The 25619-nt window shown below is 36.8% G+C and overlaps 1 protein-coding gene across 2 annotated transcripts in view; it reads left to right on the plus strand.

The window, feature by feature from the left end:
- LOC140141371 (alpha-N-acetylglucosaminidase-like) overlaps nt 1-22562 on the plus strand; it is a 53009-nt gene extending 30447 nt beyond the window's left edge. The window contains exons 13-20 of one of the 2 annotated variants that reach the window (XM_072163210.1): nt 1161-1326; nt 3721-3806; nt 5112-5216; nt 6403-6523; nt 9965-10027; nt 12597-12640; nt 17470-17627; nt 21492-22562. In XM_072163210.1, coding sequence (XP_072019311.1) covers nt 1161-1326; nt 3721-3806; nt 5112-5216; nt 6403-6523; nt 9965-10027; nt 12597-12640; nt 17470-17627; nt 21492-21646 — 898 coding nt within the window. In that variant the 3' untranslated portion in view covers nt 21647-22562. The remainder of the gene's footprint in view (nt 1-1160; nt 1327-3720; nt 3807-5111; nt 5217-6402; nt 6524-9964; nt 10028-12596; nt 12641-17469; nt 17628-21491) is intronic. The other variant, XM_072163209.1, reaches the window with a different exon arrangement.
- Nucleotides 22563-25619: the final 3057 nt, after the last annotated feature.

Raw genomic sequence — 25619 nt, forward strand, 5'->3', positions numbered from 1 at the left:
ACAGATGGTTATAAAGACCACAACAGGATGATCATGGCCAGTCCAGAGATCAAACATTTACATGCATATGTAATGCTGGTTTCATACTTTCTGCTGCTTGCCGCTTCATCATGCTACTTGCACTTTTCTGCAAGCAGAGCGGCATGCCGTTTAAAGTCTTATTCAGATTCCCTTTTACAAATTAAGCGTACTGCTAGCCGTCCAGCGCGTATTATTTGCACAAGGTCCAATGCACACGCTTGACGTCATCTGAATGAGACTTTAGCAGCAGCTGCATAACTATGAAAGCCCATGGTGCCGCTATCAACATCGCCAAAAATTGTATCATGTTCTCATACGTCAGAGCGACACCGCTCCCGAGTTGACTTGAATCGAACTCCTAGCGATGCTGCTGCTTGGGCAAAGCATTGGAGTGATTGATATATCGGCTTGCCACTGGTCACCGCTAATGCGGTTTCTGGTACGAGTGCGCAGTGAAGCAAAATTGTTGTCAAAGCAGCAAACAGCAGGAAAATATGAAACCAGCATAAGTAACCTCACAGGAAGCATTTTGAAATATGTTGGTACTCAAGCCAGTGTTGTTGCTGATAAAATTATCAGCAACAGGAGTTATCAGGAGGGGGTAGCAATCCTGTCCCCCCTCTGACAGATCACTGTACACACACCCCACGCACAATATGTCTTGTTCTAAGCTACATATCATGCTGTGGGAAACTAATCAGTGAAAAACTGGGGGTGTGGTGCATGCATCATATTCAAATTTGCATTTGCTGTAACAGCCTATTTTAGCCAATAGCCTCTCTGCCTCTTTGCCTCACCTAAAAGGACAATTTTTCAATATCCTATATAACCATGAAGTGCAGCCTTACTTGATTCCTGAGTCCGGGTAGGGACCAAGGTCAAAACAGCTTGCACTGCAAAAATTTGACAATGTCACCTTCTACAGTGAGTATACAAAGGGATGGTGTAAGGTCAAATGCAAGGTTCATCAGCATGAGAAAATCACAGCACTAAATTATTCATTTTAATGTCAAAGCCAAGCCATCAAATCATGAAATTCACATCCTTTTACATCGCATGGAATTTTGTTCTTTGACATTTCTGACATCAAAATTAAAGGATGGTCCCACACTTTGACTGTTTTCTTATCTTTCACAAAGGCTTGGTGATTATTCAAATTCACGATATGGACTCAATCCCAGTCCTACTTTGGCAACCAAATTGCGCCAAGTATGGTCATTACTTCAGCAGACTGTGTACAATGCTAAGGGAAACCATGGGAGAGCAATGATAGTGGGCCGTCCAAGTTTGACAATGACTCCAGATGTGAGTTTGGTTTAAGAAATTAATAGTAGATTAAAATACGGCTAGGTTATTCCAGTTGAAATCCATAATGATACACCCCCTATGGAAGGCATTAACTTATCTCCCACACAAGGGGAGTGTAGATTTCAAATGGGGTCACCCATTTAGGTAACCTCATTTCAAATTCATACTCCCTTTGTGGAAGAGTTAGGTCATGTCTTCCATAGGGGGTGTATGGATTTCAAATGGAACAGCCCATATTGAGGAGGTAAGAGACTCAGCTTGCTGGTTTTTTTATTAGTTCTGAACTGCTTGTGTCAATATTGTCAAAATTGATAGTAAAGTTACATATATGTGCCACCGCATCTTTCCTGAGACAAGAATATTCTTGTCTCGGCATCGTTCTACATGGCATATGAATTTGTTCTGTTCACTCAAACTTCATTATCAGTGCAATAATGGCTGGTTTCACACAGTTTTCAGTCAATTCTTTTGAATGAAAACATCTTTTTTCACAGCCGAAATTGTTTATTGAAGTTAAATTTGTTCCCATCTCGTAGTATAAAATATACATTTATATCTTGTGAAATCCACCACATTTACTTTTTTCTGTTTACAAGTTTCTCCAAATTTCCTGTGGTGCAATTGTTTTAGTCCATGGTGCCCTGGCGTATAAACCCACTAGTGTGTATTATTTTTTGGACTAAAACACCATCGTTTCACTGACAACATAGGTAAATGCTGATATAAAATTACCCCCTCCCCCACAAATTATAAAACACAAAATATCAAAGCGACGTAAAATTCACCAGCTGGCTAACACGGTATATAGCATTTGCATGAGTGTCCAAATCGCTTAAGAACTTAGCCACTGAACTCGGCTTCCTTCAATCAAAATAATATTGCAAATGTAGATAAATGCACAATAATGTACAAAAAAGTGGAAAATATAGAAAGATTTAACTCTTGATCACAATACAAAATATTTACCTCCGAAATTTTCAGCTGTTGATACTACAGCTTTCTTCAGCGGACTGACCCGATCGAGCACACTTGAAGTGTGGCGTAATGATCGGGTCATAGACCTTGGCAGCTTGTAGCGCCTCCGTCCTTGTTCAGAGATGGTTGGTTGGCCCTGATGTGTATGGCTTCCTTAACTCCCCTCTCGAACCAGCGGGGCTCCCTATCCAAAATTCGGACAGATTCACTGAACAAAATTGTATTGGTGACTTATATGGATCTATCAGGGGAAAGTCTATGACCCGATCATTACGTCACACTTCAAGTGTGCTTTCGATCGGGTCAGTCCGCTGAAAAAGCTGTAGTATCAACAGCTGAAAATTTTGGAGGTAAATATTTTGTATTGTGATCAAGAGTTAAATCTTTCTATATATGGATTACCAATACAGATGAACTTTCATGCTAAAAAAGTGGCAAATGTTTATGTTTTCACTGTGGTTTTTAAATGTCATAAAAATGAATTAAGAGGCTATGATGAAATAAGTGTGTTCCACACAGTATTTCTAGCTGTTTTACTATCCATAACTCTGTGTGTGGGGTATTCAATGTGGAATAATAGAAAGGCTGTAGTTCATGGTCAGAGAAAATCAATAAATAACCAGGAAATTCACTATACAGATTCACTGAACAAAATTGTATTGGTGACTTATTTGGATCTATCAGCGGAAAGTGTATAAAAATAGGTGTCTTTCAGTGGTAAATGTTAAATATATGGGGTCCAGTGACAATATGGGAAATTAGTATGGTTTTAAAGCCATATTATAACATTAGCTGAGGAGAACGCCCTCAAAAAAATTTTTAATTCATGTTTTTACACGATTGTAATGTACTTTAGTAAACAAAGATTCTCTGCAAAAATCAAGACTTTAGGTGCTGTAGTTTTGTCAAAATCCGAGATTTTGAATAAACCGCCTGAATCAGCGTTTTATTATTACGATAGAAATATTAGTCGAACAGCGTATGCGATGTCAACACCCACCTCACGTTACACGGGCGTGCGGGACACACACACACGCCAGAGGGTCGTACCATATTACAACCGCCGGCGTGACATGCATTGGCGCTAGTTGTAAATTCCGATTTTCTTTGCTTTACCTCACTTGTTTGGCTCAAAATTAAAAGGGGACATATCTGACAGTAAATGCTAATATCATTATTGAAAATTAATACTAATCTATTTTTAAAGAAATGTTATAATATGGCTTTAAGTGAAAAAATGGGTCTTGTACACACAAGGGTTCAAAAAGTTCTACCTCCACCCTCATATCTCAGCTTCTGCAAATAATAGCTGTTTCTTCTTTTCCAAGATTATAGCCTAAGTGTCTTATCTAGTTTGTGACAAAAGTTGGCTTATAAATTTTTAATTTTCTTAACATTTTGTTTGGTTCTTTCTAGATTTGGTATAACTGGACCCAGGTAGCTGATGCATGGGCTCTTATGGTACAAGCTGCCCCAGATGTAATCAATAGTACACTCTTCAAGTGAGTATTATGAAATATTTATATCCTTGAAAGTATGTGTTCATTGTTAGAATTGAGGGTATATACATCACGTGTGTATACCACTGCAAGTGCATGAAAGTATAACACACTAGGTCTACAACACTCTACAAGCGTGTAACATGTTATCAATACTCATGATGATGTGGGGTTATGGCCTGATAGACAAGTTTGACTGATGAATAATGGTGAAACATAACTGAATCATGTTCATAAACAAAAACAAGCTAACGATTGTCTATCACATGATTATTTCATGAGGATTATCAGTGTGTTATTGCCACTCAACCTTACTATAGTGGGAATTCCAATTGAATGAATGCAGCTTTCAATAGCGTGACGAATTTTTGCGTACACTGCGAGATGTACGCCAGCGTGTGCGACTGTGCGTGAGTAACGCGGAAGTGAATCCAACCATGCCAACGCACTCGTGATTGGATAGCATTGTATCCAAGGTTGTGCGTTAAGCGTTGTAGTTTGAAATCGCAATATATGATCGCGGTTGGATCGAGTGCAGCTGTTAAAAGCTGCGTTCATTCAATTGGAATTCTTACTATAGAAGATCAGTGATTTCTCTGTTGATATCAGAAATAAAACTACATGATAAAACGGCAGTGTTTAGCCACATCCTCCAACTGATATTTTATTCAGAAGATATTTGTGTTGTTGAAGACCTCTACTTATTTCATACTTGCCTTTTCATATAATAAACTGAGCTCATAAAGAAACTTATAATTTTTCACAAGGTCATATCTTGAAATCCTGTCTATCAAATTCTACCAAAATTACACACAGGTTGACTTCAATGCTCTACTCTTAACACATGTCAGTAACCAAACAGTAATCCAACTGACACAACAGCAAAATGCACTGACATGGAACAGCTTCCTGGACCACATTCACAGCCCAGCCCTGTTTCATGAAAAAGTGTATGAAAAGCAGAAAGCAGCACCGTTTTATCATCAGAGCAAGGATCTTGTATGCATTCTCACAGATGTTTTGTGCTGAGTGCCAAATGTTGGGCTGTGAAAGTGGAGGAAGTCCAGGAAGCTGTCCCATGACAGTGCATTTTGCTGTTGTGTCAGTTGGACAACTGCTTGGTTACTGACATGTGGTTTGAGTAGAGTATTAAAGTAATCCTTTGTGTAATTTTGGTTCATTTTGATTGACAGTATTTTAAGATATGACCTTGTGATTCAGAAGTTGTAAAAAATTATAAGTTTCGTTTTGAGCTCAGTTTATTTACTCATCAATGTAATATGTTATTCTTGTTATCTTATATTTCAGATATGACTTTGTGGATGTAGGCAGACAAGTCCTACAAGATCTAGCTCATATTTATTACAATAATTTGACAGCAGCATACCATGCCAAGAGTGTTGACAAAGCCATGTAAGTAGCATAGGGCTATTCCATTTGAAAGCCACACTACCGCTGTGGAAGATTTAGCTAAAGTCTTTCACAGAGGGAGTATAAGTTTTAAATAGAATAGACAATTGGGTAACTTCCATTAGAAATACTCACTCCAGTTGTGGAAGATATAGGTAAAACCATTATACAGGGGGAGTATGGGCTTCAAAATGATTAACTCTGACCAATTACATTTGAAAAACATACTCCCCTGTGGAAGATATTTCTAAAATCTTCCACAGGGGTAGTGTGGATTTTAAATGGAATAGCTCATTGTTATGCTCTAGCCTTTTCTTTTAAATCTTATGAATCATGTGGTGGTTTCATACAAGATTCTCTGATTCCTTTTGATGACATTAAATAAATATTTGGTAGTATGGAAAGAAAGTAAGAAAAGATGTTTTTCTATTTATTTATTTATTTGTTTATTTATTTGTTTGTTTGTTTGTTTGTTTGTTTGTTTGTTTGTTTGTTTGTTTATTTATTTATTTATTATTCCAAATGGCAAGTACAAATTGTGCAGCAGTTGGCTCGCCAAAGAAGCATTTACAAACGCATTGCACAGAAATAATTATTCTCATACCTCCCGTTTCGAAGGTCTATTTGCTTTGTACTTCTGAGTTGACGGACTATAGTCACATGATTGAACAGAGCTTCATATTTATCAACAATGCTGTTCTCTTCAGTGTTGCCATTTTTTTCATATAAAAAACACCCAATGGAAATCCTGAGTAAACATTTTCCTTGTTTGCAGGGATTACTGACACTGCCTGATTTATGGGGTGACTTGGCCTGTGATCAGTGACAATTATTTGTGATGTGATCAAGCAAAATGAGTCTGATGTCAATCAAATTCAAAATTCAGTTTTCAAAATATATGAGCCATTTGCAGAGCTTTAGAGTTTGAACAGGGTCTTTCTCAACTTTCCTGGTTTGATGAAAACAACATTATTATAGTGAGCTTTGCGGTTCCAGAGATATGGACATTTCAGTGTTGCTCAGAACAAGAAAATACAAAGTAAGTTGAATACTATTATTGACTATTTTTCAAAATCAATATTCCCACCATCCGACTCATTTTGCTTGATAGCGTCCTATTTGTGGATTTGGAGTAGTGCACTATTATCATCATGTTCTTTTTGTTTCCATTATAATTTGTTACTTAAAGGACTTATGGCAAGAAAATGACAGATCTATTAATGGATATGGATACACTGCTATGTTCAGATTCACATTGGCTTGTAGGAACATGGATAGAAGCAGCAAAGGCCTTAGGAACCAATGATGCGGTAAGTGATGGATACACTGCTATGTTCAGATTCACATTGGCTTGTAGGAACATGGATAGAAGCAGCAAAGGCCTTAGGAACCAATGATGCGGTAAGTGATGGATACACTGCTACGTTCAGATTCACATTGGCTTGTAGGGACATGGATAGAAGCAGCAAAGGCCTTAGGAACCAATGATGCGGTAAGTGATGGATACACTGCTATGTTCAGATTCACATTGGCTTGTAGGAACATGGATAGAAGCAGCAAAGGCCTTAGGAACCAATGATGCGGTAAGTGATGGATACACTGCTATGTTCAGATTCATATTGGCTTGTAGGGACATGGATAGAAGCTGCAAAGGCCTTAGGAACCAATGATGCGGTAAGTGATGGATACACTGCTATGTTCAGATTCACATTGGCTTGTAGGAACATGGATAGAAGCAGCAAAGGCCTTAGGAACCAATGATGCGGTAAGTGATGGATACACTGCTATGTTCAGATTCACATTGGCTTGTAGGAACATGGATAGAAGCAGCAAAGGCCTTAGGAACCAATGATGCGGTAAGTGATGGATACACTGCTATGTTCAGATTCACATTGGCGTGTAGGAACATGGATAGAAGCAGCAAAGGCTTTAGGAACCAATGATGCGGTAAGTGATGGATACACTGCTATGTTCAGATTCATATTGGCTTGTAGGAACATGGATAGAAGCAGCAAAGGCTTTAGGAACCAATGATGCGGTAAGTGATGGATACACTGCTATGTTCAGATTCACATTGGCTTGTAGGAACATGGATAGAAGCAGCAAAGGCCTTAGGAACCAATGATGCGGTAAGTGATGGATACACTGCTATGTTCAGATTCACATTGGCGTGTAGGAACATGGATAGAAGCAGCAAAGGCCTTAGGAACCAATGATGCGGTAAGTGATGGATACACTGCTATGTTCAGATTCACATTGGCTTGTAGGAACATGGATAGAAGCAGCAAAGGCCTTAGGAACCAATGATGCGGTAAGTGATGGATACACTGCTATGTTCAGATTCACATTGGCTTGTAGGAACATGGATAGAAGCAGCAAAGACCTTAGGAACCAATGATGCGGTAAGTGATGGATACACTGCTATGTTCAGATTCACATTGGCTTGTAAGAACATGGATAGAAGCAGCAAAGGCCTTAGGAACCAATGATGCAGTAAGTGATGGATACACTGCTATGTTCAGATTCACATTGGCTTGTAGGAACATGGATAGAAGCAGCAGAGGCTTTAGGAACCAATGATGCGGTAAGTGATGGATACACTGCTATGTTCAGATTCACATTGGCTTGTAGGGACATGGATAGAAGCAGCAAAGGCCTTATGAACCAATAATGCGGTAAGTGATGGATACACTACTATGTTCAGATTCACATTGGCTTGTAGGAACATGGATAGAAGCAGCAAAGGCCTTAGGAACTAATGATGTGGTAAGTGATGGATACACTGCTATGTTCAGATTCACATTGGCTTGTAGGAACATGGATAGAAGCAGCAAAGGCCTTAGGAACCAATGATGCGGTAAGTGATGGATACACTGCTATGTTCAGATTCACATTGGCTTGTAGGAACATGGATAGAAACAGCAAAGGCTTTAGGAACCAATGACGCGGTAAGTGATGGATACACTGCTGTGTTCAGATTCACATTGGCTTGTAGGAACATGGATAGAAGCAGCAAAGGCCTTAGGAACCAATGATGCGGTAAGTGATGGATACACTGCTATGTTCAGATTCACATTGGCTTGTAGGGACATGGATAGAAGCAGCAAAGGCCTTAGGAACCAATGACGCGGTAAGTGATGGATACACTGCTGTGTTCAGATTCACATTGGCTTGTAGGAACATGGATAGAAGCAGCAAAGGCCTTAGGAACCAATGATGCGGTAAGTGATGAATACACTGCTATGGTCAGATTCACATTGGCTTGTAGGAACATGGATAGAAGCAGCAAAGGCCTTAGGAACCAATGATGCGGTAAGTGATGGATACACTGCTATATTCAGATTCACATTGGCTTGTAAGAACATGGATAGAAGCAGCAAAGGCCTTAGGAACCAATGATGTGGTAAGTGATGGATACACTGCTATGTTCAGATTCACATTGGCTTGTAAGAACATGGATAGAAGCAGCAAAGGCCTTAGGAATCAATGATGCGGTAAGTTTGACATACAGAGGTCAAAGATCATTTGAGGTTATGTTTGTTTGTTTACCGATCATACAGTATGATATTTTAATCTTTCTGAATTCAAATCTCCCCATGGTGGAGGTATCCCAACGTTTCTAGTTTTATCTCAGTTGAAACAAGCTGGATTAGATTAAGAGTACTACGATAATAGTAAGTACACAATAATGAGCATTGTACCAGGTGTCCCAAAAAAAGGTTACATGTAGATTTTTGAAAATAATCTATATTAATGTTACCAAATATAAATATCCTTTTCATGACATGTTCAAAACTTGTTCAGTTTTATTTCAAGAGTTCAGTCAGAAATGTAAAAACAAAGAGTAGTGATTTCAAGTCAACAAAATCCAAACAAGGCCTAAATTCAAAAGATTGTTATTCATTTCACGATGTTGATGACAGGAGTTACAGCGTGCAGAACTGCTATCACCAAAAACGTGTTCTTCTCTAATGACCATCTTCCATTATTTGTTACCACCAAGAGTCCAAAAAGTTCTAAAACTGATTTATTTTTGGTGTACAATTAAAATTGTTTAATATGTTTCTTTTGTCAATAAGTTCAACAATAAAAAATTGGAGAAACATATAAATGTAATAAAGAAAATATCTGAAAACAAAGGTGTGCGTGTGTTCAACTTTTGTTGTGCGATATTTTGATGGTTAGCCACTCTTGACACCCCTGTCATCTTGCGCTCATAGGTTAAGTTGCTTTTAAGGTACGGAATTGAAACTTAGCAAACAGTTACAAGAAGGATCAATAAATAATATTTGAAAAAATGACATTGTTTTGTTGTATCATCATAAAATGCGGTTCATTTTCTACATGTACCGTATTCATTCCAATAAGCGCTTATGCCCCAATAAGCGCCCACCCAGAGTATTTTCAATTTGCTAAAGGCGGTTACCATCAATGTTAAAGTGACGGATAGACGTCGATACAGTGAAATAGCTGGAGGACTAGATTTCTACATCAGAAAAGCTGCTAGAACATTCTCAGGACCCATTTATAACATTCATAAATTTGTCTCCAATAAACGCCCCTAACAACAAAATTAGGTAAACCAGGTAAAAAATAAGCGCCCACCCAAAATGACTTTGTTAGCGCCCTGGGCGCTCATTAGAATGAATACGGTAACCTTTTTATGGGACACCTTGTACATACATAATAATGAGCATTGTACATACATGCTATATATGTTCACCAATACATGAAACCATTTCTCTTTGCAGGAAAAGAAATTGCTTGAATTCAATGCAAGAAACCAGCTCACATTATGGGGCCCTAAGGGAGAGGTAAGTGTACCTGCCAGCTACATTCCTGGAAATTTCATTTTTACTTAATGCTCTGCGTGCTAGCCATGCGCTTCAATGGAAAAAGTTCAAGTTTCGAAATATTTTCTCAAAATATCAAAAACTATCTGGAGAACTACTGAATCAATACTAGGCTTGTTTGTACTCATTTTAATGCATTTTTCATGCTGATTCCAAATATGTGACTCCTCACAACTGAGCCCGGATGTCGCCAATCATCATTTTTGAGATATTCAACCAAAATATTCTGCTTGAAATTAGCTTTAAAATGATGTATATCATGTCTATAGTACTTGACATTTAAGTAGTAAAAATCAATAAAACAGTCAATAAATCCTTTCTTTCCTATTGTTTATTGTTAAGTTCGATGGAGCATATCTCAATAGTGGCACTGGCGACATCCGGGCTCAGTTGTGGCGAGGAGTCACATATAGTCATGAAAATTTACATTTCTGAAATTTTTGAATTGTAAAACATTTTTGAAACATGTCGTCTGCAGTCGACACCCGCGTGAAGAGAGTTAATGTTGGTATGAACTCAAGAATTATGTAAGTTTGGGGTCTCGTTACTGCTAAATCGTTGGTCTAAAATGTATACTGGTATAGGCCTACATATTTAGCATGGAAAAACTATCACAAATTCAACCATGACATCAGATTTAAGTAGACCTCAGTTTTGGAAAAAAATCATAAAAAACATGACCTAAATTTTTTTGGAAAACAACAAAAAAAATTCTTTGGTAATTTTTTTAAAATCAATTTTAAGAACTAGATGTTAAGATCTAGGAACCCACTCTTTTTTTTCCGCATTTTGACCTACAATTGAGCAGTAATGAGGCCTGACAGTTTCCATAATTCCAGGTTTCATACCAACCTTACAGATATGAGAATACATTTCAATGAAAAAAAACCAGGAATAAGCATGTGAAATCTGACAAAAATGCTCCAAAACGAGTGAAAAAGAAATAGATATATGGAAATTCGGGCAACAAAAAAGGAGACATTCCTGTTTAAGCAGAAAAATTCTTATGCCTGGACCTTAAATTTAATGTCATTCATAGAGTTGTGAATTCTGCATACTTATAAATAGCAAGTTACTTACTATAAGCTGTCCCTTTATTGTGAATAATATTTTAGAATGAAATTTCAAATTTGTTAATAATTATTTAGAGGTTAATGACTGCGCATCAGTTATTTTTCGGGTATTGTGAAATATCTAAACATTGTGCTTTGGAACCGAGGGATATTCCGAGGTCCAAATCACAATGTTTAGATATTTCACAATACAAAAAAAAAAACTGATGCAAAGTCATTAACCTCATTCATAACCGTCACTTTTCACTTTTTTTAAATTCAATTTACATCACATTTTCCTTCTTTTAATTTGAAAACAGAACACAATTTTAACTTTATCTGTCGTTTTCCCTGTAAAAAATCGAATAGCCCATTAAGGAAATACCGCTAGCGACCAATCCCACTAGCGCGCAATCATGCAATGTCCAAATACGGCCAGCGTTTGCGTAAATTGTTCGAACGCGTAAAACACGTCACGTAACGCGGTCATTGTAGAGCGTACTTTTAGAAGTTATTATCTGTGATTGGATCGCACTTGCTGCATATATTAATGAGGTTATGAATTATTATTATTCCCAACTTGGTATTTTTATGGTATTTTGAGAACAAAAGTCTGATTTTTGCCGAATTTTTTCAGAAAAAACTTTTAAAAAATTTTTTGAAATAAAAAAAATTCTGAATTGCTTTTTTTTTTTTAAATCGTGTGATTTTTAAAATGTGCACGCAAGCTTTGAGACAAACCTTTTTTTTTGCCTAATCATAAGCTTTTGACACCATATTTTGACATCCTATGTACTTTACAATTTGTTAGACCAATTTGACCTAGGTATCTTGTTGCATAAAGTAACAATATTATAATCACCGGCAGAGATAAACTCATAATGTTGCACCTGACGTCATGGCAGAGGCGTGCCATGATTGGTTGCTGACCTACAAAATACGGCATAGTTTGTCCGATTGACACAATGTCAGACACAACAGTCCAAGTTTAATTCTGCCAGCAGCTATTAAGGTGGTACTACACCCCTTGATAAATTTGTGACTATTTTTGCATTTTTCTCAAAAAATAACTACACACTGGTAACAAAAGTTATGTATCTTATAGGGGCAAGGAATCCAGTTACTACACTGGAATTTCACTGACTCAAGACAAGTGGTACGTTATTTATGATAATGCTAGAATGTACCACATTTCTAAACATATATAATGAACCACTTGTCTTGGATCACTGACATTTCAGTGAAGTAATTGGATTCCTTGCCCCTTTATATACATAACTTATGTTACCAGTGTGTAGTTATTTTTTGAGAAAAATGCAAAAGTAGTCACAAATTTTATCAAGGAGTGTACATGTAGTACCACCCCCGGGTACCACCTTAAATCAAGAAATACACACGGCAGCTTTTGAATGTATCACATTTTGCATTTGCACTTCATTTGATTTTCTAATTTCACTCCCTTCTTGACATATTACCAGCATTTAGACTATGCCAACAAACAGTGGTGTGGACTGGTTAAAGAGTAAGTTAAGTTTCCTATACTTGGCCAATATAAAGTCAGGTGCTTTTCCAGCATGTTTTTCCATTGCGGCAAACTGTGATTTTTTGTTTTCCTTTGCAAATTTTCCACTGAATAATTAGCTTCGTTCAGAGCGTTTTCTTCTCAACATTTCGTTTTAACATGCTACAACAAAATGTTAAACATTAACAACCACTTATTGCCTATATCATAGTTTTCAATGAAAAAATGGCTAATTTCTTGCAGAATTTTGTCATATTCAGAACTTGCTGAATATTTTAGTAATATTTCAACAAAAATGTTAAATAATGAGAGGAAACATACCATTTCAAAAGTATTAAACCCCAAAATGCACATTTTTGCATTATACCTTGCTATATTTCAGTGATTTTAAATCAGATGACCTACAAACATGGCAACTTTTTTTGATGAGCTATTAATATTGGTATCTAACCAGCGGCACATTTTATGATGCAGCGTGAATCATCAAAAGCAAAATTGCAGCTATGTTTCAGTGGCATAGCCAAGCAGCTGGCCCCTTGTGAGAAGTCTTGCCTTTCTCTAGCCCCCGTGGATCCCCCACTAAAAAAGTCCTGGTTACACCACTGTTGTGCTTGCCACAACAGTAAACCATGTTGGAAACATCTGACTATATACAGGCCTTATTATTTGTGTCAACACAACATGGAGGTCTTTTAGCAATCAAATTTTAGAAATCTGATTTTGAAGACCTATAGTTTACCATATGAAGCACTATTTAACTTTGTGCCTTTTTTATGTCAAGATATTCTTTGTCATTGCAAAATGTTATATTGTATTTTAGTTAAATAAGTTTTCCTGATTATGTGTCTCTGTAGATTCTAGATTATGCTAACAAGCAGTGGTGTGGACTAGTCAGGGAGTAAGTCTATTGGCATTGATCTTTTCATGATTCAATCAACAAAATTAGGCCTAAAAAAGAAGTTGTATTGCTCTTTTGGCTCCAAAATGGGGAGGATAAATTGGTTGGTTTTTTAATGTTTTTGTTGTTTGCTGAGCCATAATCCATTATAAAAAAAAAAAGGCAAGTATGGTTATAAAGCTGCTTAAAATGCTATAGGTAAATGTTTTGAAATTAAGCATAAATTTGTAGTTTAACATACTTTTCAATAAATATGGCCAAAAAATCCAAATATTTGAAAATCAGAATATTGGCTCAGGATTGTAAAAACATTTTTACAGATATTCAAAATGTGGACCATTTAGAAAAGGGCAATAGATTATTTTTTATTAGGCCAAGCCTTCATCAACTTCATCTTCTTTGCATGTAACGTTGCATACACTGACACAGGTGTTTGTATAGCACCATTTCATCAATATCACAGCACTGCTGATTTATGGATATCGCAATCAATTCACTTCCTACAGGACAGTGCACACTGTAGTGGTTCCAAAACATAACATGCTCAATCTGAGCCTATTGATGGACATGTTGGTACTACTCTTTATTGAGAACAGTACACATGATACATGTATTGTTATAGAAGGCCATACTATGCCTGTATATGTATTGTAATGAACAAAAAGTAGCCTGGGTTTGGAACAGTAACCTCAGATCGTGTACTGTCTATTCATTCATATTTTTTATTTCCATAAAAATCAAAGACATTATAAAAGACATTAATTCATTCATATTTTATTTCCATAAAAATCAAAGACATTATAAAAAAATATATAAAAACACGGTACATATGGAGGAAAAGGCTGGAAGACCAAAAAGGTCTGAAAGTTAGCCTTTCCTGAAATCAAATGAAATTAACAAAATAAATCAACATTACATAACATAACCAAAAGACAAGGGAAGGGGAGAGGGGGGTGCTCACGAAAAAGATTAATTATATTAATTAGAGATCAGTTTTGTTTTGAATTGATTACGGAAATGTTTAACAGATTTTGAAGCTTTCAGATTTTTATCTAAAGAATTCCAAAGAATGGGACCTCTTGTACGTATAGCATGATCAGAAAAGACTTTCTTATTTTTGGTTAGATTTAGGTCATTTACATATCATGTCTTGTAGTTATGTATGTCAGAACGTTTGGTAAAATAATTATCAAATGAACAGGGCAGCTCATTTATAGAGTGCCTGTACATGAATGTACCTAATTCCAGTGTGTACATATCTTCAACTTTTAATGTTATAATTAGCAAACAATGGCACTGTGTGGTCTCTATAGTGAGCGTTTGCCACCGTTCCAAATTCCACCGTTCTATTCCAAAGGGCCCCTCCCGGGGGCCCCTCCTGGTTGCTCTCCTATCAAAACTAAGCAAATAATTGAAAAGTATTTATGGCAGAAAATGCCACTTTAATAACTCTATCATGGAGTTCAATTCTTCAGGCCTTTAATAGGCCTACCAGAAGCAAAAATATGTATTGTAGTGACCCATAGAACAGTACATGCTCTTTGGATGGTACGGGTACACAGTGCACTGATACCACTTTTTATCTTGCCTGATGAACTTGTTCACAAAGAGAGTATGCAGTCAATATTCCTGTCTATATGTGTATGAGTATGTGTGGAAGTGTGTAATGTCACTAATGTGTTCATTTGATTGAAGTTTCATATAGATGCTATTCCAAAAGTATCACTTCTGGTCAAATCAAACTTGGTATAATTGGAACATAGAGATAAAAATACTAGTGCGCATCTGACTAACTATCAACTCCCCACAGCCCTTGATTGGGTAGTAGCACGTAAAATGAAGGTTGATTCATCTGGTGAAAAGGAATCGCAGAAAATGGTTAAAAATATTGGTACTTTTACAAGGCAAAAAGCAACTTTTCTAGGCATTGTTGACATGGTGTCTTCAGGACACTAACATGACTAAGACCTACAATCCAGGAAAAAAGACAGGTAAGGTGTGCCAACCTTTTTTCCTGGATTGTAGATCTTAGTCATGTTGTAAACAGGTCAGCAAGACCCTCCAACATTGAAAGATGGGGAGTAGGGAAGGGTGAGATACAAGGGGAGTTTGTACTTCACATAATTATATTGCATGCATGTTTCACTCACCTTTTCCAATTTTGATAGGGCACACATTTCAATTGTTTGGTACCAGTGTGCCAACTATTTTTTTCAGGATTGTAGCATTGGACTATTCCATTTAAAATCCACACTACCCCTGTGGAAGATTTAGCTAAAGTCTGCCACAGAGGGAGTATCAATTTTGAATCGAATACACAATTAGGTAACTTCCATTTGAAATACTTACTCCAGTTGTGGAAGATATAGGTAAAGCTATAATACAAGGGGAGTATGGGTTTCAAAATGATTAACCCTGACCAATTACATTTGAAAAACATACTCCCCCTGTGGAAGATATTTCCAAAATCTTCCACAGGGGTAGTATGGATTTCAACTGGAGATTGAAATTTGAGACAGTTTGTGTGGCTGAAGATGCAAAATAAGGCACACTGTTTTACCACTACGTTCAGATCTTTCAATCGTCATAACAATTTGTAAACAAATTGTTTCTGAGTTTGATTAACAGGTGACACCATACATTATGCTCATGGAACAAAAATATATGTCTTTGAAATTTGACGACCAAGGTCCCAAACGCGGTCCCAGACGCACATCAATAGCATCATCAATTTGAGGGCACCAACCATTTAAATGGCTACACGTTAAACATTTACCATCATTACAGGACATTACTTCATACTACTTTCCAATTCATGACACAGCTTATGTGCAACATATATTGCTCTCAGCCATATAATATAAATCAGGTGTGTGCAACCCATTTTCCCTGTGGTTTAGTTTTAGCTTCAGACTGCAAAAAAAAATGAGAATTAAGCCATACCTTAGTATTCGACATAGAAGTGATCATGTAACAGGATTAACTACAATAGCAATAGATGAGTATAATTTTTGAATATATCGCCCTGCACTACAAGCAGGTTGCACTCATCACCTGTGTATGTCTGCAAACATAGATTTAATACAGTACCACTCCTTTCAAAGATACTAATCTTACAGGTGCGAGTGATTAGCTTGACATGAATATTCTATAGAATTACAATCCAGGTCTTTATCCCTGTTCTTTGACATCTATGGTTCAATGTATATGTACCTCATGGATGTTGTAGTGCAGGGCGATACATTCAAAAATTGTAGTATTCATATATTACCATGGTAGTTATCGTGTTACATCATCACTTCTGCGGTGAATTGTCAGTGCTCAATCACAGATTGGTGGACAGGTGACATTGAATCAGTTGGTGACTGGCTCTGTCTGCCCTGCAGGTCGTATGCTATAATGATCTATTAATTCTTCTTAGTTGTAGTATTCTTTATGTTCTATCATCAAGTCACTTTCATTCAGTCTAGATCATGTGAAATATTGCAAGAATCGTGTGAAATATTGCAAGAATCGTGTGAAATATTGCAAGAATCGTGTGAAATATTGCAAGAATCGTGTGAAATATTGCAAGAATCGTGTGAAATATTGTAAGAATCGTGTGAAATATTGCAAGAATCATGTCATGTGAAATATTGCAAGAATCATGTGAAATATTGTGTCTGCCCTGCAGGTCGTATGCTATAATGATCTATTAATTCTTCTTAGTTGTAGTATTCTTTATGTTCTATCATCAAGTCACTTTCATTCAGTCTAGATCATGTGAAATATTGCAAGAATCGTGTGAAATATTGCAAGAATCGTGTGAAATATTGCAAGAATCATGTGAAATATTGCAAGAATCATGTGAAATTTTGCAAGAATCATGTGAAATATTGCAAGAATTATTCACAAATGCATTTATTTACCATCACTTTCAATCCTTATGCAGCTACTATTTCAAAAGATGGGAGTTGTTTGTCAATAGTGTGGTGGATGCTTTGAAGAGTGGCACAAAATTTGACCAGGATGACTTCAATCAGAAATGTTTCAGTACAGTAGAGCAACCATGGACTATGCAGCAGAATTTGTATTCTACAAAACCAACAGGTTAGTGTAAAGCCAAGAATGTTCTGCTTTACAAATGCTAAATTCCGCTTTTCTCCGCTTTGTAATTTTAGCACATTTCTGACATAATGATATTTTAAATTGTTTGCAAACAATCCAAGAATAAACTGATTAAAAAGCCCGGCCAATGTGACGATCATTGGGATGTTGCAAAGTTGGGATGGGTGATTGGGTATCATGGCTACAATGGAGCTCAATGGGAGGTAGGACAGGCGTTGTACGGTAAATCTATGACGGAATTTACTTTATTTTGATGAATTTTGAAGACCCATTTCATTTAGTATTTTATTTATTTCTTTTCAATTGTATTTTTTTTTTCTTTTTCTAGGTCATATTTGCTTATTTTGTTCTCAGAAATGCGTTTTCCGCTTTACCTCCGAATTCCGCGATTTTCGCGGAATTTCCGCAACGCGGAGAATTCTTGGCTTTAGGTTAGTGCAGTGTCAAGGTGTCCTCTGGTGGTAGGGTGTGAGGGTGACACAAACTTGGTAACTTTCAGTCTGAAAACGTGTCAGTATAGTATATATGTCTGGAAAGAAAAAGAGCAAGGTACACCAACTTGAAGTGGGGAAACAAGTAAAATACAGACTAGACAGTATGCAGCAGGGGACAAAAACAGCAAATGTGGGCATTAGAAGTAGGCAAAGTTTGATAGCCAAAAATTACCAGTTCCAAGGCCCACAGAAGCGCTAAACTTGCAAACAAAAAAACATGGATCAATAAGCAGACATGATAAACCAAACAACCAATGCATGCGCATATTTTGGGGGGCTTTGAAGGCCCCTCCCCAGGGTAAAAGCAAGGGGCGGCAAAAAGAAGTGGTGGCGGTAGATGAAGGGGTGGCAAGAAGAATTGTTAAAGAAAAAAGGGCGATACAGAAGGGGCGGCATGAAAAATTATTAATTAAAAAGGGTAGAAAATTGCTTTGGTTGACAACAGGGCTACAGCTCTAGGCGGTGGTGGTAATTTGTGTGGGGGGTGTAACACCTATAATAAGGGTGATTCTCTGAAAAGGTGAACTTTTAAGTCCCGCGACTTTCGGCGCTCATAAAAGTTTTAAAGGCGGATTTATTTTTATTTTTTGGCTTAGTCATGGACTTTTGTATGTATAAAAATAGTTAAGAACATCCAAGTGGGGAAAAATAAATTTCTTGGAGTCAAAAAATTCTTCAATATCTGACGACCCCCCTGAAAACCCCATGTCCCGATGTCACGCACCAAATTTTAGTGATTTTGTAGTATTTTTGTGAGCAAGTGTGGGAAGTGAAAATTACCACTGACTGGGGTAAATATCATGTCTAAGAAGGTTTAAATGCTTAAAACCACTTCTAAAGTCAATTTTATGGAATAATTCAAAAATTTGTGTCAAAAAATTGCTGTCCCTTAGTTTTGCATCATTGCCGTCACATTGGCATCAAAACGGCTGGAGGTGAAGACCAAATATCAGAGGTCAATAATTTGACCCCGTATGCTGCCGTTTACAGACGATGAAAAACATCAACCCGAAATAGCTGCACATTGGCACTCTTTTCCTGCCAATTTTGAGGGTATCTTCATGTATACAGGCGCGTACCTTTATTCAACATCATCTCCAAACGTTTCTGATCAATTTGATATAAGTGTTATTGTTGAATTTTTCCGGAAAATAATGATGGTTGAATATGTCCCACAAGCTGTTGTGGTGATATGTAACACGCTGGGTAAGCTTTACCCTGCTATTAACCGTAAGCAATGTCTGAACCATCATCTCCGCTACATCAGTTGGCGTCACAATTTGCCGTGGCGGAGATGATTCTCTATAGGAATTCGTGTAGAAATATCATATCCGTCACATCACCATCATCTCCATCACAGCACCGGATCTTGAGATACAGCGAAGTCCAGTTTAGTTTATCAGAAAATGCTTACCAATTCTAAACCTTCTCATCGGTATGAATTTCATTTTCAAGTAGTGTGAAAACATTTCTGAAATCAAATTTATGCAATTATGACGGAGATGATTCTCTATAGGAATTTATGTAGAAATATCATATCCGTCACATCACCATCATCTCCATCACAGCAATGTCATCTCCATCACAATTGTTGTTGACCTTTATTTGACCTTTGACCCAGACAACATGGAATTTACTATTTGGAAATGTAATTGATATTGTATGTGTTTACTATGTCAATAGAAATTTATTTAGTTATTTCAAGCAAAATTATGAATATACTAAAAGTTTGTATAAAAAAATACCAACAGACATGACTTTTTCTGTACAGCCTGCCTCTCATTGTCCCAACTAAATGACGAAAGTACAAAATCATATTTTATTTAAATGAAAAAAGCAAACATGAATCAAGCAACTTACAAGTTATCCATAAAACTCATAATTAAGAGTTTTAACAATTGTTTTGTCCTTTTTTCCTTTTTGGCCTAAATGTGACGGAGATGATGCTCACCTGGCACAACCTGCAGATTACGCCTCTATAATATAGAGGCGCCCTAAAGATTGCGCCAAATATTGTTTTCATGCAATAGAGACTTACATCCTTACAGATATGTAAAGGAAACATTTTTATAATCATTTTCAAATTCATATTTGCCTATCTTCCAATAGTACACCTTTTCAGAGAAATACCCATAATACTTTAATAAAAAAATATAAAAATTGTTGAAAAAAAATTTTTGCTCCACTTTTTAGATTTTGGAGAGCTATCCTGGCTGGAAAAAAAATTGGGACAACCTTTTTGGGCAGTTGCTACAGGGGCAGCAAAATTTACTTTTTCTTTAGCCCCAGGGTAGGAGCAGTCATGATACGCCACTGCAATGTAGGTCAAATAGAACTTGGAACTGGTAATTTTTTGCTATCAAACTTTATCTACTTCTAATGCCTACATTTGCTGTTTTTGTCCCCCTGCTGCGTACTGTCTAGTCTGTATTGGGCTATTCCATTTAATATCCACACTACCCCTGTGGAAGATTTTGGAAATATCTTCTACAGGGGGAGTATGAATTTCAAATGGAATTACACATTAGCAGTTCCATTTGAAACTCACTCTCCCTCAGTGAAAGATTCAGGTTGAATCTTTCTCAGAGGGTGTATGAAATTCAAATGGAGCTGCCTAATGTGTTCATTCCATTTGAAATTCATACTCCCCCTGTGGAAGATATTTCTAAAATCTCCCACAGGGGTAGTGTGGATATTAAATGGAATAGCCCATTTTACTTGTTTAATCAACTTGGTGTACCTAGTTTTTTTTTCCAGTTGTTCATATTCCAGATATCCTCTTGTATCATATATTGATCCTTGATGTATTTGTGTCCTTGTCCGTTGGATTCATCAAAATCGCGCACTGTGATTTGTTGAAACGCGTCACGTGAAAGACCATTAATTAGCAATAAAGTGACCAGGGCAACGAACTTTATGTTCTTCTCGCATCACAGCGCACAGCAAAAGCACGATGGAGTATATTAACGCCGTTACACATTCTACGCAAAGCATTACGCTTGGTTACGCGTTCTGCAATACTCGCTATCACTTATGCTTTGGCTACGCGTACGGGCGCTCCACCTTAAGGTAAACAACTTGAAATATTTGGTCAAAAATGAGATATTTTCTCTTTAAATCGCACTATTTTGTGGTAATAGAATAGAAATTTACGTTTTTACTGCCTCGGACACATTATTTGCGTGTAAAGGATAATGCATTACCCTTTATTTCTTAAGTATGTCTCATGGGATAGGTATGGAGGATAGGAATCTTTTTGGTAGGGGCCCCCCTCCCTGGGGTACTCCCTGGGGTGCTCTGTCAATTGCTTCATTACTCGCATAAAATATGTGTTCTTTTAATTTTACTGCAGGAGACACCCTGAAGATATCACAGGACCTATACAACAAGTACAAAGGAGATATCCAAGCTAGTGCTAAAGCATCCATAGGAAACCCAGTCTGGGAGAAAGCCTACATGTATAAAGATATACCTGTATACCCATCACATCTAATTGTCCATCATTGATTGTAGACTTTTAACAAGTCTTTTTGCCAGTGGTGAAACCAGAAATATGTACTGGAAAACAACTGTTTACACAACTCTTAAACTATCAAAACAATGATATAAAATTGGATCGATTGAACCAATTGGTCAAGCTACGAGTTTTAAGATACAGTCTTATCCAATATCATAAAACTCATAACGAGACCAATGAATATTGGGCATAAAGCATCCAAACTTATCATTATTATGTTTTGGATCCAATTTTTACACACTTATAATGATAAAAGACCATTGTCCTGCATTGAAATGTCTACATTTGCTAGTCCTAAGGGTCGCTAGTCCAAAGTGGTGCTAGTCCATAAGTTACCTAGTACCCAAACCATAACCCAAATCCTCAAGGAAGAACAGAAGAATAATAATTATTGTGTTTTCAATTGATTGAGCGTCCCAGGTTAAAGAAGATATAAAACGAACAAAAAAACAAACAAACTTTGTGACTAAAGAATATCAGTGAATATTTTATTGGACTATGGAACCTTGTTTTCAGACTAGCGAATCAAATAGGACAAGCAAAGCATGGGACTAGCAGTCAGTCACCCATTGAAAAGTACCGTAAAACCCCGTCTACAAGCATATAGTGTGCTTCTGATGAAAGGTACATTAATCCAGTCGTCATTATGGAGTTTGAGCAAATAAATTACGGATCCAAGCATATACAAACAAGTATTATTTTAAGACCGATCTATTGTATTGGTATATTAACGCTTGCTTCGAATTAATTAAGCTTTTATAAAAAACACTATATATGCTTGTAGACGGGGTTTTACGGTATATTGGGATGATTGATGTCTTTGACAGTTGAATTTCTATGAATATAATTGACTAGTGGTCATATATGAGCCTGATAGTTTGATATAAGGTTTGCTTTGCCGAATATGAAATAAGGTTTGGTATGTCAAATCTGTCCCTAAACTTAATCAGAAACCTAGCCCTAACCTTAACTAATCTTATTTCATATTTGACACAGCTAACTTAATATTCATATTTTTGAAATAGCGACTCTTTGACTGACCGGGGAGGAGCACCTTGAAAATACTGGTGGGCCTATAGCTAGGGGAGCTGGTAAGTAGTTTGGGCAAGTAATACTCATTTTCAATATTTTGTAATAAAGAAAAAGAATGCTTAAAATACTAAGCATATTCTCAATACCCTCTTGTAAATGAAAGTGTAAAAATACTGTTAAGGGATCTGGAATGAGCGTTTTGAGCGTTTCGACAGTATTTTTGGTGGACATGAGAGCACATCGGACATATCGAATTGCATTCTGAATACGAAAAATGTCTTTCTGATATCAAATAATTTTCATTTTTTGAAATTCACAATATAATACAAACTTTATGACAAATTATTAAAATTTGATATTTTTCACATTTTTGATATATAACAATCCATATCTTCAATACAAAAGGTCAAAATTTTCAATTGATCGTCGGCTTTTCATCCCACCTACATACACTTTAAGTATAAATCATCAGATTTATAAAGTTTACTTCTAGTACTGTTAAATATCAAAAATATCATTTTTTAATCATTTGCCATAAAATGTGTATTATATTTCGCGAATTTCAAAAAATCAAAAATTATTTGATATCAGAAGGACATTCTTCAGATTCAGAATGCAATTCGATATGTCTGATGTGCTCTGATGTCCCACAATAAATACTGTCCAAACGTTCATACCCCATCCCTTAAGTCTACACTGACAAGTTTTATATAATTATAGAAGGTTGGTAGCTCTGCTATAGCCAAATGTGGCTAAATCCCTGCAGGTGATGGTATTACTATTATTATTACTAATGTTACAAAAAATTGAAATATAGCTATCAAGACATAAATTGTTGTATTTTACAACTGATTGAGAAAGCACTAATGCTGAACTTGCAATATAAAACTTTATTCATTTGTCTGTGTAAGTATAAATTATGACATGTATTTATAAGCAAATTGAATTAATAGTCATTAATACTTTTGCCCATCTAATAGGCTAGCAGTTATGACACCAGCAGGGGTGAGTGTGAGCAGGGCCTTTGCTATAGTTTGTCCGGCTTATAATTGGCGAAAATAATTCGGGTTTTTTTTTGTGACTGTGCATGTCAATAAAATCCCAACTTGTGTAAATTCACAGGTGCCAGTCATGCATTATGCAACGCGCAACTAGCATAAGTCCTGGGCTCAACTGCATTCACGCCATTCTACATCAATACCGATGTTATCATTTTCCCCAATTATAAGCTGATCAAACTATAGAGAAGGGTAGGTGACACCCCTTCATAGATTTTGTCAGCAAGCAGTAAATGTTGTCAGCAAAAACATGCACTTGTCAACAACTGCATTGTAGGAATGTGTGTTTTTTTGCATTCGTCATTAAAAGACCCATTTTGAAGGTTGTGTCACCAAAAGACCCATTTCTAATGTAACCTACACTGTAAAAAATAACAGTGAAATTTACAGTAAAATACTGTAAAAAAGGCTAATTATTTACAGTATTTGGCTGTAATTGATAAAAACAGGCAAATACTGTATTTTTTAGTTTAAATTATCTAGGCCTATCAAAGCTGAAATTAAAATTGGAGTTATAATTCAACGTTTAAGCAATATCAATATCATCACTACACTGTAAGAATGGTCACTTATACGATTAAGTACTAAATATCACATGACTAAATTTTACAGTAAAAGTGTGTGCAGCCAATCTGCCAAACAAAACCTGTAAAATTTACAGTATCCTGTAAAAAAGATGAATTTTACAGGTTTCAACTGTATTTTCTTGACAGGAAACTGTAAATTTTACAGTTAGGCGATGTAAAAAAGCTGTTCTATGGGAAGGGTGGACTTTTGAAGTCAGTCAGCATTTTTTATCCTAAACACATTCTCAAGCTCTAAAATAACTCGCCAAATATACCTATTTTACAGCATTTTGAGTGTGTTCATTTTTGTCTCGCCTGAACTTTGTTCAGGATGGGACTTAGTAATCACTATTTCTGTCTGTCCGTGTGTGGGGGTGTGGGGGTGGATGTGTGTGTGGATGGATGGATGTATGTGTGTCCATCCGGAGCTGTATCTGGGGAACCGTAAGACTTACGGCGACGCTACTTGGTGGGAGGAAGGGTATCCAAGTTTGCTTTGTAACCGTATGTTTTCGGGGAAAAATATGCAAATTAACATAGCTAATTTGCATAATTTATGCTAAAATCAGCGCAAATTGATAGCGGAGTTTGTGGACAGACTATCTCAAGATCCGTCGGGCGCATGGTAACGAAACCTGGTGGCAGCTATGATACACATCTGCTGATCACCTGATTAGTTTTTCGGCGATAAGTATGCGCATTTAGTTGTTAATTTGCATAATTTATGCGGAACGATTCTACAAATATGGTTGGAAATCTGAAGAAATCCGCCTTGTGGAGCTGTATCTGGGGATTCGTAAGATCCCTAAGCCCTATGATGATGAAACGTGGTAGGGGGTAGTATGACCAGAGGATCTCAACCCGATTCGATTTGCAGCGCAAAATATGGTAATTAAGTACCTAATTTGCATAATTTATGCATAAAATGCAAAAACCTATTTTCTCGGAGACTAGGGGTCGCACGTTCTTCAAACTTGGTGGGTGGGTGCATCTTCACCCCAGACAGAACAAGTTTGTATTGGTTAGTGCATCAAGGTCACCCAAGGTCATCCAGGGGTCATCTGAGGTCAAATGACTAAAAACTGTTGTATGGGCACGAAACTTGGTGGGTACGGTCAACATAATGTGGTAGGGGGTAGTATGACCAGAGGATGCACACTAGTACCCCCCCCATGTGGCCCCTCCCACACACTCAAAGTTGAGGGGGGGTCAAAATTTAATGAAATATTGTTTTTATATTATGCATTACATATATATCAATTTCGGTCATGTAGGCCAAAGCATTAGGCCAAAAAAAGACTTTGAAG

The sequence above is a fragment of the Amphiura filiformis genome, chromosome 19 (genome assembly GCF_039555335.1).
Source record: "Amphiura filiformis chromosome 19, Afil_fr2py, whole genome shotgun sequence".
In the NCBI taxonomy this organism is placed as follows: Eukaryota; Metazoa; Echinodermata; class Ophiuroidea; order Amphilepidida; family Amphiuridae; genus Amphiura; species Amphiura filiformis.